The sequence below is a fragment of the Eubalaena glacialis genome, chromosome 13 (assembly GCF_028564815.1).
Source record: "Eubalaena glacialis isolate mEubGla1 chromosome 13, mEubGla1.1.hap2.+ XY, whole genome shotgun sequence".
NCBI classification, from domain to species: domain Eukaryota; kingdom Metazoa; phylum Chordata; class Mammalia; order Artiodactyla; family Balaenidae; genus Eubalaena; species Eubalaena glacialis.
In genome coordinates, this window is record NC_083728.1 from 64,557,136 (window position 1) to 64,573,295 (window position 16,160).

The 16,160-nt window shown below is 35.9% G+C and overlaps 1 protein-coding gene across 1 annotated transcript in view; it reads left to right on the forward strand.

Annotated features, from left to right (window-relative positions):
• Nucleotides 1–16,160, forward strand: part of ATF7IP2 (activating transcription factor 7 interacting protein 2) — a 59,667-nt gene that overhangs the window by 21,684 nt on the left and 21,823 nt on the right. Inside the window, exons 6-7 of the mRNA XM_061208974.1 lie at nucleotides 21–181; nucleotides 2,094–2,096. Of these exons, the coding sequence (XP_061064957.1) occupies nucleotides 21–181; nucleotides 2,094–2,096 (164 nt within the window). The remainder of the gene's footprint in view (nucleotides 1–20; nucleotides 182–2,093; nucleotides 2,097–16,160) is intronic.

Consider the following 16,160-nt stretch of genomic DNA (forward strand, 5'->3'; position numbering starts at 1 on the left):
TTTCCTCACCCAACTAACAGGTTGCAAATTCAGAGACTATGAATTTGGATAAGAATCCAGAGTCAGTTAATAGTCCACAGGAAAGAAAAACTTCTGTGAACTCTGAACCTTCTAACCCTTCAGAAAAAGCAAGTGAAAAGATTAATTTGTCACGGGAACATAATGAGGCTGTTTCTGAAAGGTAGGCATTTCTATAAATGCATAAACTTACTTATCTAAATATGTTTGTAAACACATATACTCAATTAAGCATAAAATAGCTTAACGCTTCATATTTATATGAATGCTATTTTTGTCCATTATGAAGAAATTGGTTCTTAAAAGCTTTTATTGTTGTTTTAACTGTACTAAATAAAATTTTGAATTGGTTAGGTGATCAGGTTTTTCATTGTGATGCTTTCCATCTTTGGTATGGCAACTGGAGTGATCAACTGGATCACTCCAGTAGTTTCCACTTCTACACATGGAAGAATCAAGGCCCTGTGAAACAGTGGTTTTAAAGAATTACACAGAGGAGTAAGACTAGGAGAAAAGTGCCTAAAATTAGTTCCCTGCATGTTGAAAGTAGTATCATGATAACTTCAAACTAGAGTGAATAGGTTAACTTATTTGTCTGATTGATCACAAAGCAGCTGAGACACCTGATCTCCAATCTAGTCTAATAGAAGATTTGGGGCTGGTAGGGAAGAAGTAATTTAGTTTAACAAAGACACTTGATGGGTGATCCTGGCCTGGATTGATGTTCAAGGATAGGGGGATGGGGACATTTTAATGAATTCTCTTGACTGGTGATTCTCAACAGTTTTGGAGCTTTATAATATTATTTATTTATTCTTAACATTTCACTCCTTAAAATGTCCTATGGTTTTGCTTTTATATGTTAAATTATACATCAGCTTTTAAAAAGAGGAAAATTTATAACCAAAAATAAGTGAATTAAATGATGGCCATTGTTTGAAGAACACCACTCTTTCCCCCAAATAACTATGCATACTCAAGGATGCTATAAAATGAAAGAGAAGCATTACAGATCTACACCATTTACAGGAGATTCTTGGTATTTGGGAATTCACATGCAGTTCTGGCTCTTCAGAAGAAACCCTAATATTCCATGATATTGAGGCCTGCATTTTAGTTTTTTTGTTTTTTTTTTTAAATTTATTTATTTATTTATTTTTGGCTGTGTTGGGTCTTCGTTTCTGTGCAAGGAGGGCTTTCTCCAGTTGCGGCGAGCGGGGGCCACTCTTCATCGTGGTGCGCGGGCCTCTCCCGTTGCGGAGCACAGGCTCCAGACGTGCAGGCTCAGTAGTTGTGGCTCACGGGCCTAGCCGCTCCGTGGCATGTGGGATCTTTCCGGACCGGGGCACGAACCTGTGTCCCCTGCATTGGCAGGTGGATTCCTAACCACTGCGCCACCAGGGAAGCCCCTGCATTTTAGTTTTGAGCCAGGAAGCTGCTGTGAAGAAGGCATTTATTTAGTTGACAAGGGAAGGAGTCACATTTCAGTGAGTGTTTGTTGTTACCACTTCTTGATGCCCGTGCTGAAACTCATAAAGTGACAAAAAAAAATGCTGTTGATGGAAGTGAAAAAGTGAAGACGCCATTAAAATAGTATTTTATAGACTGATATGTTAACTTTATCAGTGGCTTATACCCATGATGTGAACAATTCGCCTCATGCTCTATGATGAAGGAAGAATGTGCAATTATGAAACTGTTTCAGGCAGCACTGTCAGCCCATGGTGAGTGTGAGAATAGGTGTAACAATTGTGTAACTTGACCCTGATGAGTAGGTTCAGTGGTGAATTTTATAAAACATTTAAGAAAGAATACCAGTTTTAAACAAACTATCCCAAAGAATAAAAAAAGAGGGAATATTCTTCATTTTATGGGACTAGATGCTGAAATTTGATATAACTCTGATACTTTGATAATAAAATCAATTTTAAAATTTTACAGAAATGGAAAATTACAGTTTACTTTTACCCACAAAATAGATGCAGATATCCTAAACAGAAACTAGTAAACCAAATTCAACAGTCTATAAAAGTTGAATTTGTTCCAGGAATGCTGCAACATTGGTTTAACAATAGCAAGTCAACTTACGTGATGTGCCAGGAGAATAGTCATCATTAGCTCAAAATAGATGTAGGATTTTATAAAATATATGTTTATGATTAAAAAGAAATTCTTGGCAAACTTGGGATAGGAGGTACCTTCCTTAATCTGATAAAGAGTATCTATAAAAACCCTAAAACAAATCTGATAGTGAAATATTGGAAATATTCCCTTTGAGATAAAAATAGAAGGATGCCTGCTGTTACCACTTTAAGGTTATACTGGATATCTTAGCTAATGCAAAAATGCAAAAAAACAAAAGAAAGGAAAATATAAAAGTTTCAAAAAGAAGAAACAATAAATATTATTACTATTCCTAGATGATTGGGGGTATATATGTAGGAAATCTAAAGGAATTTACAGATAATTTATTAGGATTAATGAGAGTTTAGCAAGATTGCTAAATTCAAACATAAGAAATCAATTGTATTCCTATAAGATATAAAAAATTAGGAAATGAAAAAATTTTAAACATATAATAGTATTAAACGTATCAAGTACCTAGAAATACAATTAACGAGGCATGTAATAACTGAAGAAAATTACGAAACTTTGAGATATCGAAGAAGAATTCATTGGAGAAATGTACTATGTTTATGGTTTGGACAATACAGTATTATAAAATGCTTTTACTTTTGTTCAAATTAATTTATAGAGGACAGTTTCAATCACTTTCCCAGTGTGCAATTTTATGGAACTTGACAAGCTGATTTCATTCGAAAATGTATATATAAATGCAGTGGGTTAAGAGGCCAAGATACCCTTTAAGTAGAGAAACAGAATGGAAGGAATTTGCCATCAGATGTCAGGACATTACGAAACTGCAGTAATTAGGATAATGTGATATTGGCAAATGCTAGACAATAGAGCTGTGTAACAGAGAGTCCGGAAACCTATACCTATATGTATATGTGATTTGTGTTGGAGATTGTATGGCAGATCATTTGGGAAATGATTGACTTTAGTAAATTCATATTGCTATTCATATTGTGAGAAATATAAAAGAAATTGGATCCCTGAGTCCAATCACTGTACATCAGTCTCAAGTGAATTAAGGAACTAAATATCTAAAGGAAAATTATGAAGCTTTTAGAAGGTAACATAAAATGTCTTCATGAACTTCGGATAAGGAAAGATATCTTAAGACACAAATACCCTTGCCATAAAAGGAAAAAAATAATCAATTTTACCACATTAAAGTTAGAAACTTCTTTTCTCAAAAGGCTCTGTAAAGATAGTGAGAAGACAGGCCATCAAGTGGGAGAAGATACTCGCAGCACATATAACCTATAGAGGACTAGTACCCAGAATATATATAAAGAACTTCAACAAATCAATGAGTAAAAGCCAGATAATGCAAAAGAAAAATGGGCAAAAGACTTGTACATCTACTTCACAAAAGAGGAATTCCAAATGGCCAATAAACATATGAAAAGGTGCTCATCTTCACTAGTAATCAGGGAAATGCAAATTAAAACCACAATGAGGGCTTCCCTGGTGGCGCAGTGGTTGGGAGTCCACTTGCCAGTGCAGGGAACACGGGTTCGAGCCCTGGTCTGGGAGGATCACACATGCCGCGGAGCAGCTGAGCCCATGAGCCACAACTACTGAGCCTGCGCGTCTGGAGCCTGTCCTCCGGAACAGGAGAAGCCTTGACGGTAAGAGGCCCGCGCACCGCAATGAAGAGTGGCCCCCGCTCGCCGCAACTGGAGAAGACCCTCGCACAGAAACGAAGACCCAACACAGCAAAAATAAATAATAAATAAAACCACAATGAGATACCATTTCATATCAGGTAAGGAAAAGTAACACATTTTAAAATCTGACAATACCAGGTATTGGTGAGGTTTTGAAATAAAGGGAATTGGTTTTATTTAATATTTTGTTGGGTGAGTAAATTGGTATAGTACTTTAGAAAAAATTTGGCATTATCTAGAAATATTGAAGATCTGAATATCCTTTGACCTAGCAGTCCTATCCCTTCGTATATACCCTAGCTAGAGACGTGTTCACATGTGCAATAGGACATATCTAGAGGAATGTTTATTAGCAGCATTTTCCATAATAGCCAAAAACCAGAAGGAAAAAAGTCCATCTACAGCTGAAAAGAAAAATAATTGCTGTAAATCCATATGGTAGAATTTTGTACATTAATGAAAGTGAAGGAACTACAGTCACATGTAACAGTATGTTACTCCCACAAAAAACATTGAAAGGCAGACACAAGAAATAGTATGATTCCGTTCAAATGAATTTCAAAAATAGCCAGCAAAAAGTACATTATTTATTCATTCAAAGCTAGATGGTAAATCTAAAGAGTAAAACAAGGGGATTAGTACCACAAATGCTATTTATGAAGGAGATTAATGATTCAGGATGGAGGCACGTGGGTTTCTGAAGTGCTGATAATTTAAAATGTATTTATCTGAGTAGTGGCTACATGGATGCTAGCTTTATAATTATTTATTAAGCTGAACATATATTTTTAATCCTATTTGAAAATAATTATTAATTGGAAATTTTAGATTATGTTTAATTAATCTTACTGATATATGTGGGCTCATAACTATAATCTTAATACTTGTTTTCTATTTGTCACATTATTTTATGGTCCTTTTCCCTTATCTGTGTCTGTTTTTTCTCTACTTATTTTAGCCTTCTTTTAGATTTCTTTTTCCCATTCCCCATTACCTCATTAATTATACATCTTTCATTGTACCTTTTGAAGTTACCCTAAAGATGATATGGATTCTTGACTCTAACATTAGAGTCTAATATGAATTGCTACTTTTACCATTTTATAGGCAATGCTTGACCTTAGAACACTTTTAACTCCATTTAGTGCTCCCTCCCATTGTTTGTTTCATGCATTTAAGTTTTACATTATTTTAAATCTCATAAGACAATATCATTACTTTGTACAGTCATTCATTTAGAGTTACCCAAATACAGTTGACTCTTGAACAACAAGGGTTTGAACTACTCGAGTCTACTCGTATACATGGAGTTTTTTCAATAAATATAGTACCTATAAACAAATAATTTCTTTTTCACATTTTCTTTTCATTTTTGATGTCTAATGTTTGTAATACATATAACATCTATGGTATTTGTATCATTAGGACAATATTGATGTAGGTACTGACAGACAATTCATCTTGTAAACAGACAACATAAACTTACAGTATCAATAAATACAGGACACTACTGTAACTGTATTTTCCTTATGATTTTCTTAATTTTTTTTCTACCTTTATTGTAAGAACACAGTATATAATATATATAACATACAAAGTATGTGTTAATCAACTGTTTATGTTACCAGTAAGCCTTCTGGTCAGCAGTAGGCTATTACTAGTTTTGGGGTGAGTCAAAAGTTATACTTGGATTTTCTAATGCCCTCATTGTGCAAGGGTCAAGTGTATTTACCCTTTCTGTTGCTCTTTATTTCTTCCTGTATTTCCATCTGGGATAATTTTTCATCTGCCTGAAGAATTCCATTTATTATTTATTTTTAAAATTCTGCTCAGGATAAACTGTTTGTTTTTATTTGTCTGGAAATAACTTCATTTTGTCTTTATTTTTAAAGGGTATTTCAACATGGGTATTGAATTATAGGTTGGCAGTTATTTTTAGCACTTTCAAGATGTCATTACATTGTTTTCTGGCTTTTATAATTTCTGTTGAAAAGTTAGATATCCATCTTCTTGTTCCTTCTTTGAGGATGGTGTCTATTTCTCTAGCTGCTTTCAAGATAGTCTATATATTTTTGTTTTTCATCAGTATATTCTATGATGCTGGTGGTGGGGGGGATTAATTTATCCTAATTGGGGCTCATAGTTTTTCTTGAATCTGTGACTTCATGTCTTTCATTATCTTTGGAAAATTCTTGGCTATTATCTTTTTAGATATTGCTTCTGCACCATTCTCTCTCTTCTCCCCTTCTGGTATTCCAATTTTACTCTTCTGTGTACACTCCATTTATTTTGTTCTCCATGCTTTTGTCTGGATATTTTCTACAATTTTCTAGTTTATTCTCTCTTTAGCTGTAACGAAGTGGCTGTTAAACTCATGTATTTAGTTCTTAGTTTCAGTTTTTTTTAATTTTCCAGTCTCCTCTTTTCATTGGATCCATTTTCTCTCCATTATTATAACTCTAGAGAAAGCCAGGAGGCTTTATAATTGTGTCTTCTGATACCCCAAGTGTTGAGGGAATTAGTGCCACTACTAACTTTCTATGTCTATAGTCATGGTTCGATTTAGAAGTTTAAGCATTTTCTTTTTAGAATGTGAAGAAAATGGGAAAGACAGTAACAGCTGAGCTGAAGAAGCTCATAGAAGAGAAGGCCTGTGGACCAGAACACATATTTGATGAAGAAGGAACTTGCTTAAATAGAAAGAAAATGCTTTCATATGCAATCTTTTCCAAAGAGGAAAAGTAAGCATCAAGGTCTAAGGCACCCAAGAACAGACCACTTAACCAGTGTTGATGGAATGAAACATTAATATTGTCTGAAAAATAAGTCTTGCATTGAATTTCATGTGAAGAAATGTTTACAGAGATACAAAGGAGAAAAAAGTACTTACCAGTCATAGTATTATAAGAAATTTTCCACTGTTTTTCATGTGCTCCTTCCTACTCATTATTAACACTTATTTAATCTTACGTTTATTACATATCCCTCTTTAACAGATCAGGAAACCAAGTTTCCTGCCCCCAAACACTGAGTTAGTAAATGGCAGAGCCAGGATTTAGACCTAGACAGTTTTGTCTCCAGATCCCATGTATTGAACTATGTACTACATTATAACGTTACCTGGAGAATTTTAATTACTGATTTTAGACACAGAAGTTTTTCTCCAAGGTAGAATACAAGTAGAAATATAGGTGCATCTAGAAGACCACGAAAATCATCAGTGTCCTCAGTTTTCCTCCCAGATATGGTTCATTAAAAAAAGAGTCATCATTGGAAGCAGTCAGTGGAACAGTTTCATGAAAGTTACGTATCATTAAATGCTCGTGGAATTCCAGTCTTTAGTGTGTAGATGTATAAATGAATTTCTCAGGATAAGCATTAGCAGCTTTACATACATACATACACAGACACATAATTTTTAAAATAAAGTCAATTGACCTATAATACCTACTGAAAACTGCACAAACAGTAAATGTAAATTTACTGCACAAACAGTAAAACAGTCTGGTGAATTTTGACAAAGTTAACACATTTTGTAAATATCACACAGATCAAAAAACAACACCAATGGCATCTGTTCTGCCTCATGCCAGTCACGAGTCCCACCCCTACCACACTGACTTCAGTAAACATCATCCTAACCTCTAACACCATAAGTTGTTTTTGTTTACTTTTCACCTTTATGTAAATGGAATCATACTCTATGAACTCTTTGGTGTCTTGCCTCTTTTGCCCAACTTTATGTGTTGAGAGATTCATCCATGCTGTTGCTTAGCAACAGTAATTTGATCATTCTCATTGCTATATAATGTCCATCATATGAATATACCACAACTTATTCCATTCACAACTGTTGATGGACATCTGAGTTATTTGCATATTGGGGAAATTATGATTAGTGCTGCTATGAACATTCCTTTACGTGTTTGTTGGTGAATGTACATAGATACATTTCTGTTGGACCTTTGACTGGAAGTGGAATTGGTAGGTCATAGGATATGTGTATTTTCAGGTTTAATAGATACTACTAAATACTTTACCAAAGAAGTTGTACCAAGTTACACTCCCAATGAGAGTATATGAGGTTTTTGTTATTCTATATCCTTGTCAACACTTGGTATTATCTGCCTTTTTCACTTTAGCCACACTGGCATGTTTATAGCATCACATACAGGCATGCCTTGTTTCTTAGTGCTTTGCTTTATTTTGCTTCACAGATATTGTGGTTTTATACAAATTGAAGGTTTATGGCAACCCTGTGTCAGTTCTGTTGGCACCATTTTTCCAATAGCATTTGCTCACTTTGTGTCACAGTTTGGCAATTCTCACAGTATTTTTTTTTCCTCACAATATTTCAGACTTTTCCATTATGATTTGTATGGTGATCTGTGATCAGTGATCTTTGATGTCACTATTGTATTTTTGGGGGGTTGCCACAAACCACACCCATATAAGACAGCAAACTTAATAAATGTGTGCATTCTGACTGCTCCACTGACCCCATCTGTGTCTCCCTTTCTTCAGGCCTCCCTACTCCCTGAGACATAACAATATTGAAATTAGGCCTGTTAATAACCTTACAATGGTCTCTAAATGTTTAAGTGAAAGAAGACCTACATGTCTCTCACTTTAAGTCAAAAGCTAGAAATTAAGCTTAGTGAGGAGGGCATATTGAAAGCTGAGATAGGCCAAAAGCTAGGCCTCTTGCACCAAATAGTTAGCCAAGTTGTGAATGCAAAGGAAAAGTTCTTGAAGGAAATTAAAAGTGCTACTCCAGAACATGTGAATGATAAGAAAGCGAAATAGCCTTATTATTGATATAGAGAAAGTTTAAGGTCAAACCAGCCACAGCATTCCCTTAAGCCAAAGCTTAATCCAGAGCAAGGCTCTAACTCCTCAATTCTGTGAAGGCTTAGAGTGATGAGGAGGAAGCTGCTGAAAAAAAGTTTGCAGAGGTTGGTTCATGAGGTTTAAGGTAAAAAGCCATCTCCATAACATAAAAGTGCAATGTAATGCAGCAAATGCTGATGTAGAAGCTGCAGCAAGCTATTCAGAAAATCTACCAAAGATAATTAATGAAAGTGGTTACATTAAACAAAAGATTTTTAGTGTAGAAGAAACAACCTTACATAGCAAGAAGATACCATCTAGGACTTTCATAGCTACATAGAAGTCAATGCCTGGCTTCAAAACTTCAAAGAACACGCTGACTCTCTTTTTGAGGGCTAGTGCAGCTGGTGACTTTTAGGTTGAAGCCAGTACTCATTTACCATTCCAAAAATCTTAGGGCCCTTAAGAATTATGCTAAATCTACTTTGCCTGTGCTATATAAGTAGAACAACAATGCCTGGCTGACAGCATATCCAGGCTTGAATTACTGAATATTTTACTCAATTGAATGTTTGAGACCTACTGCTCAGAAAAAAGATTCCTCTCAAAATTTACTGCTCAAAGGGGACTTCCCTGGTGGTGCAGTGGTTGAGAATCCGCCTGCCAGTGCAGGGGACATGGGTTCGATCCCTGGTCTGGGAAGATCCCACATGCCGCGGAGCAACTAAGCTCGTGTCCCGCAACTACTGAAGCCCGCGTGCCTAGAGCCCAGAGCCCGTGCTCCACAACAGAAGAAGCCACCGAAATGAGAAGACCGCACACCACAACGAAGAGTAGCCCCCGCTTGCCACAACTAGAGAAAGCCCACGCACAGCAACAAAGACCCAATGCAGCCAAAAATAAATAAATTTATTAAAAAAAAAAATTTACTGCTCATTGACAATGCACCTGGCCACCCAAGAGCTCTGATGGAGATATACAATGAGATTATTGTTGTTTTCATGCCTGCTAACACAGCATCCTTTCTGCAGCCCATGGATCAAGGAGTAATTTCAACTTTCAAGCTTATTATTTTAAATACTTTGTAAAGCTGTTGCTGCCATAGATAGTGATTCCTTCAATGGATCTGAGCAAAGTAATTTGAAAACCTTCTGGAAAGGATTCACCATTCTAGATACATTAAGAACATTCATGATTCGTGGCAAGAGGTCAAAAGATAAACATTAACAGAAGTTTGGAAGAGGTTTACTCTAACCTTCATGGATGACTTTGAGAGGTTCAAGACTTCAGTGGAGGAAGTAACTGCAGATGTGGTAGAAATAGCAAGAGAACTAGAATTAGAAGTGGAGCCTGAAGGTGACTGAATTGCTGTAATCTCATGATAAACTTTAACGGATGAGCAAAGAAAGTGGTTTCTTGAGATGGAATCTATTCTTGATGAAGATCCTGTGAAGACTTGAAGTGACAACAGAGGATTTAGAACATTACATAAACTTAGTTGATAAAGCAGTGGTTGGGTTTAAGAAGATTGACTCCAACTCTGAAAGAAGTTTTACTGTGGGTAAAATGCTATCAAACAGCATTGCATGCTGCAGAAAACCAATCACTTGTGAAAGGATGAGTTAATTCATGCAGCAAATTTCATTGTCTTATTTTAAGAAATTACCAGAGCCACCCCAGCCTTCAGCAACCACCACCCTGATCAGTCAGCAGCCATCAGCATCAACACAAGACCATCCATCAACAAAAAGATAACAACTTACTGAAGGCTCAGATGATGGTTAGCATTTTTAGCAATGAAATATTTTAAAATTAAGGTATGTATTGTTTTTTTAGACATAATGCTGTTGCACACTTAATAGACTACTGTATAGTATACAGCACAGTATAGTATAGTAAACATAACTTTTATATGCACTGGGAAATCAAAAAATTCAAGTGATTCACTTTATTGAGATATTCGCTTAATATTGTTGTGGTCTGGAATCAAACCCGCAATATCTCTGAGGTATGCCTGTATTCGTTTTAATTTGTTTCCTTCTAACAATGAAATTAAGCCCTTTTTTATATTTGTTAGTCATTTGGATATCTTCTTTCATAAAGTTTCTCTAAGACTTTTGCATGTTTTTCTTTTGAGTTGCCTGTCTTAAGTTTTTTATCAGATATATTGACCACAGGTATCTTTTCCCATTCCAAGTCTTTCCACTTTCATAATAGTGCCTTTATATGTATTGACTCTTCTTAATTTCAGTGTAATCTTTTTTTCATAGATTTTGCTTTTCTGATTAATGTTCCATCTGGTTTTGACTATTTTCTCCATCTTTCCTCAGTATTCTTTTTTTTTTTAATTTTATTTATTTATGACTGTGTTGGGTCTTCGTTTCTCTGCGAGGGCTTTCTCTAGTTGTGGCAAGGGGGGGCCACTCTTCATCGCGGTGCGCGGGCCTCTCACTATCGCGGCCTCTCTCGTTGTGGAGCACAGGCTCCAGACGTGCAGGCTCAGCAGTTGTGGCTCACGGGCCCAGCTGCTCCGCGGCATGTGGGATCCTCCCAGACCAGGGCCCAAACCCGTGTCCCCTGCATTGGCAGGCAGATTCTCAACCACTGCGCCACCAGGGAAGCCCTTTCCTCAGTATTCTTAAAACTGTTCATCATAGTTTTTTTTTTTTAATGTCCTTGTTTTATAACTCCAGTACCTCAATCATCTGTACATATGTTTTTATTGTTTTTCTCTGTTCCTAGTCATTTGATTCTGTCTGTTAGTGTGCTTGATAGTTTCTGAAGAATTGGTGAGGCTCTGAATAATATCTTTCTATAGACGAGATTTATTCTGTTCTCTGGCAGGTAGAGTAGGGCCTGGTCACCTAATCTGCTCAGGTAATGGTATAAATTCAGGCCTGTTGTTATTTTGGTAAGTCTCCTTCTATATCTACTTCACTCTGGCTTTTAAGATGTAGCCCTTAATGGATTCCAGCTGAAAGCTTGGAGTGTTCACCAGGGCCTCTCCGCCTTGGTGGCTTCTAAATCTTTACCTTACCTCCTCAGCCCAAAATTCCAATGAGATTGCCAAAAATTTCACTCTGATTTTTAAAGTCTTTCTGCTTAATGTCTTAGACTCCTTAATAACATTATATTTGATATACTGTCGCAGCAAGTAAAGATATTAAAAACATGAGAAATATTAAATGAAGAATTTTGAGATTGATAAGACATTTTGACTATAGTGTAATGAAAAGAATTGCTTATAGTTGTCTTGTAGTTAAGCAACAAAATAAATACAGCTATTAGTGTTTGTTTCATCCACTATATGACTATTATTGAATACTAGTAGAAAAAAGTATATACAAAATAAACTTTGTAAGATGTGTTGAAGGCCAAAAATGAGTAGAAGAGTAAAATATTATTGATAAAATTTAGATCTGAACTTTTTTTTTGTTAATTGAACTTAGAAATAATAGCTTTTGTCAGAATCTTTTATTGATAAATTTGATATGGAAAAAATTATTGAATTAAATCTGTTTAAAAGTGCACATGAAAAACAGTTGATTTCACAAAATGGAAATCAGTGTGTGGGAAATGTATCCTTCTGCTCATGAAGTATTAACTGCGCAGGAATTGTTCTTTTGCTGTAAACAACCAGAAAACTAGACTAAAGAAAAGAAATTGTGTTTAGACATTGTTCAACAGGGAGCACACAATTATGATCCCTGTGAGAAAAGAAACAAAAGAAATGCACCCTACCATTGTGCCAGTTCTGCCTGGAGGCATTTCCCAAGTTGAAAAGCAGGGGTGGAAGGAGCCCAAACAGCCTGGTGGTCTTGGTGCATTTAGATCAGATATTGGAGAATATGAATTATCTAGAATTTGTGAGGCAGAGCAATGAAGAGAGGTAATTGCATAAAGGTAGAGCTCTGGAGATCTGCAAAGGGAACCCCTTGAATCATTGGCTGAATACAGATCTATATGTGCAAAGCATGAAACTACAAGAGGCTGCGGCAAGAACCACTGAAAAGAAGAAGGCCATACATTTTTTTGGAGGTTGCACAGGGCTGGGAACATTTTGCTTTCTCACTGGCTATAATGAGACTTAGCATGCACCAACAGGTAGAGTCCTTGGATGGGTATAGCTGTACTGAGGCTAAATTAATTCTGGACTAAAAGACTCCAGTGGACCTACCCCAGAAAGCTAAAAGGACTCAAAGGAGTCAAAACTAATCATGGGTAATTTAACTGTATGCCAGAACAAAGTCCAACACTCTGATGGAATGAAACATCATCCAACAGTGTGAATTTTACAATATCTGACATCTAATAAAAAATTACCAAGCATGCAAAATATGAAAAGTAACCCATAACAAGGAGAAAACCAAAATGATAGAAACAGACCTAGAATTAATATGGTTGTTGGACTTAGCAGACAACGTAAAATAGCAATTATCAGTATATTCTTCATATCCAACAACACAGAGGAGAAGGTCAACATGATAGAAATGGAAGATGTAAAAAAAAAAGACCCAAATTGTACTTCTAGAGATGAGAAAGACAATAAAGTGAAAAGTACGTTGGATAGGATTAATAACAGAATAATTACTGGCTTTTTAAAAATCAGTGACATAGCAGAAACTGTTCAAACAAAAGCATGGGGAGAAAAAAGACTAACAAAAAAATGAACGGAGCATCAGAGACTTGTAGACCAGTATCAAGCAGTCTAATATATGCATATATCATTGAAGTCATCACTAGGCAGGGGGCAGGAAAATATGATATCTAAAATCTGTCCAATTCTAAACCCATAAATAGAAGGAAAGAAAGGTTAACAAAGCTAAGCAGAAGAAGCATAAAGGAAAAGCACATCATAACCAGATTGCTAAAAATCAATGGTGACAAGAAAATCTTAAAAACAGCCAGAGAGAAAAGACACATTACATAGAAAGGAACAAAAAATAAGATGAGAATTCTCACTGTAAACTATTCAAACTTTAGAGATGTCAAAAAGGAGACCTCTCTAAAGTACTGAAATGGAGAGACATCTCTAAATTATTAAAAGAAGAACTGTCTACAGTTTCTGCAGTTCTACACTCAGTGAAAATATCTTTCAGACGTGTACAAGAAAACGGACTTTTTCATACTCAAAAAAAGCGAAAGAATACATCAGCAGCAAACTTGCACTACCGGGAATGCTAAAGGAGTTTCTTCAGGTAGAAGGAAAATAGTATCAGATGGAAATTTGGATCTATGCAAAGGTAAAGTTATGAAGGGTGCTGGAAATTATAAATATGTGGATAAATATAAAATATTTTATTGTTTCTATATAGGGAATATATGTGTGTATATATCACACTATTCCTTTGTACTATGTGGTGTGTATATATATGTTTTATATATATAATACTGGTTGTCTATAGTATTTCTGTGTACAGGCAACAAACAGTTGGAATTTTAAATTAATACCATTTACAATAATATCAAAGAGTATGATATTCATAGGGGTAAATTACCAAAATACATATAAGACCTAACTTCAAAACTACAAAGTAGACTTAAGATTTCTGGTCCAGCCTGTAAGGTGTCATCACTCCATACTAACAAGTAAAAGCTGAACAGACTGAAAAAAACCACTCTTCTTTGATCCACCAGAGAAGTAAGGTCATAGAGCAAACTACTGCCACCCAAATTGGAGAGAGAAACAGGCGGAAACAGAATCAAAACGTCCTGGAAGTGGAGCAGAAACCTCCGTGGCAACCACTGCTGGGGTAGGGAAACCTAAATTGTAATTGCTGGAGGCTCAGAGTAAATAAATCTCAGAGACAAAAACTCCAAGGGGTGGGGGGCGGTCCAGGTAAGGGCAGGGCACAATTTTGTGAGTTTTACCTTTAGAGCTCTACTGATCTTCACAGTGAATATTGAAGAAAAATCCTCTCATGCTTCCAGGAGGGCGCAAGGTAAAAAGAAGCTTTTGAAATACACCAGAGCACTGTGTTCTTAACAGGCCTGTCCTCCGGAGAAAGTATTACCAGAGATTAACCTACCTGGGGGAAAGGAAATATCTAATACCTATGCCCTCCAGCCTCCCACTTGGAGGAAGAGAAATACCCAACTCTAGCCCCCTCTAGCCATCCTGTCCCACCTAAGAGGGGTATGGGGACTGAGATGCATTAGTGAGTTTCATGCTCTAGGGGCACAGGCTCATTAAAAGACTGAGACCTAATCATAGGACTAGTAGAATGCTTCCCCTTCTGCCACATTTTACCACTGCATTACTAAAGGCCTGTTTACCATAGTTCCTTTTACCCAGTACATCATGTCTACCTTTCAACAAAATGTTACAAGATATATTAAAAACCAGAAAACACAATTTGAAGAGACTGAGCAAGCATCAGAACCAGAGTCAGATATGGCAGGAATGTTCAAATTATTAGATCAGGAATTTTTTTAAACTATGATTAATATGCTTTAATGGAAAAAGTAGACAAAATGCAAGAACTGTTAGGTAATGTAAGAAGAGAGATGGAAATTCTAAGAAAAAGAAATGCTTGAGATCAAAACTACTAACAGAATGAAGAAAGCCTTTGATGGGCTCATCAGTAGAATAGACATGGCTGAGGAAAGAATCACCAACCGTAAGAATATGACAATAGAAACTTCCAAAATGGAAAAGCAAAGAGAAAATAAAAGACAAAACAAAAACAACCCAGAATATCCAAAAACTTAGGACAACTACAAAGGGAGTTATATATGCATAATGGGAATTCCAGAAAGAAAAAAGAAAGGAACAAAAGCAATATTTGAAGTAACAGTGACTAAGAATTTCTCCCAAATTAATGTTAGACACCAAGCCACAGATCCAGGAAGCTCAGAGAACACCAAGCAGGATAAATACCCAAAAGAGTACACCTAGACATATCATATTTAAACTTCAGAAAGTCAAAGCTAAAATCTTGAAAGAAGCCAAGGAAAAACACCATACCTATAGAGGAGCAAAGGTAAGACTTACATTCAACTTCTCCTTAGAAACTATGCAAACAAGAAGAAAGTAGAGTGAAATATTTGAAGTGTTGAGAGAACAAAACTTACCAACCTAAAATTCTTTACACTGTGAAATTATCTTTCAAAGGTGAAGGAAAAATAAAGACTTTCTCAGGCAAACAAAAATTTAGGATATTAGTTGCCAGTAGATCTGCCTTGCAGGAAATGTTAAAAATTCTTCACGGAGAAGGAAAATAGTATGTCAGAAAATCAGATCTACATAAAGAAAAGGAAGATCATCAGAGAAGGAATGAGTGAAGATAAAATAGAATGTTTTATCTTTCTTATTATTAATTGATTTAACTGACAAGAGTTTGTTCAAATTAATAGCAACAATGTATTTATGTATGCTTTGTGTGTGTGTGTGTGTGTGTGTGTGTGTGCGTGCTGCATTCACGCACTTATATATAAGTGAAATGAATGGCAGCAATGATTGAAAAGGAACAGGAAAGAGGAATTAGGAATATTTTGTTATTATAAGGTACTTGT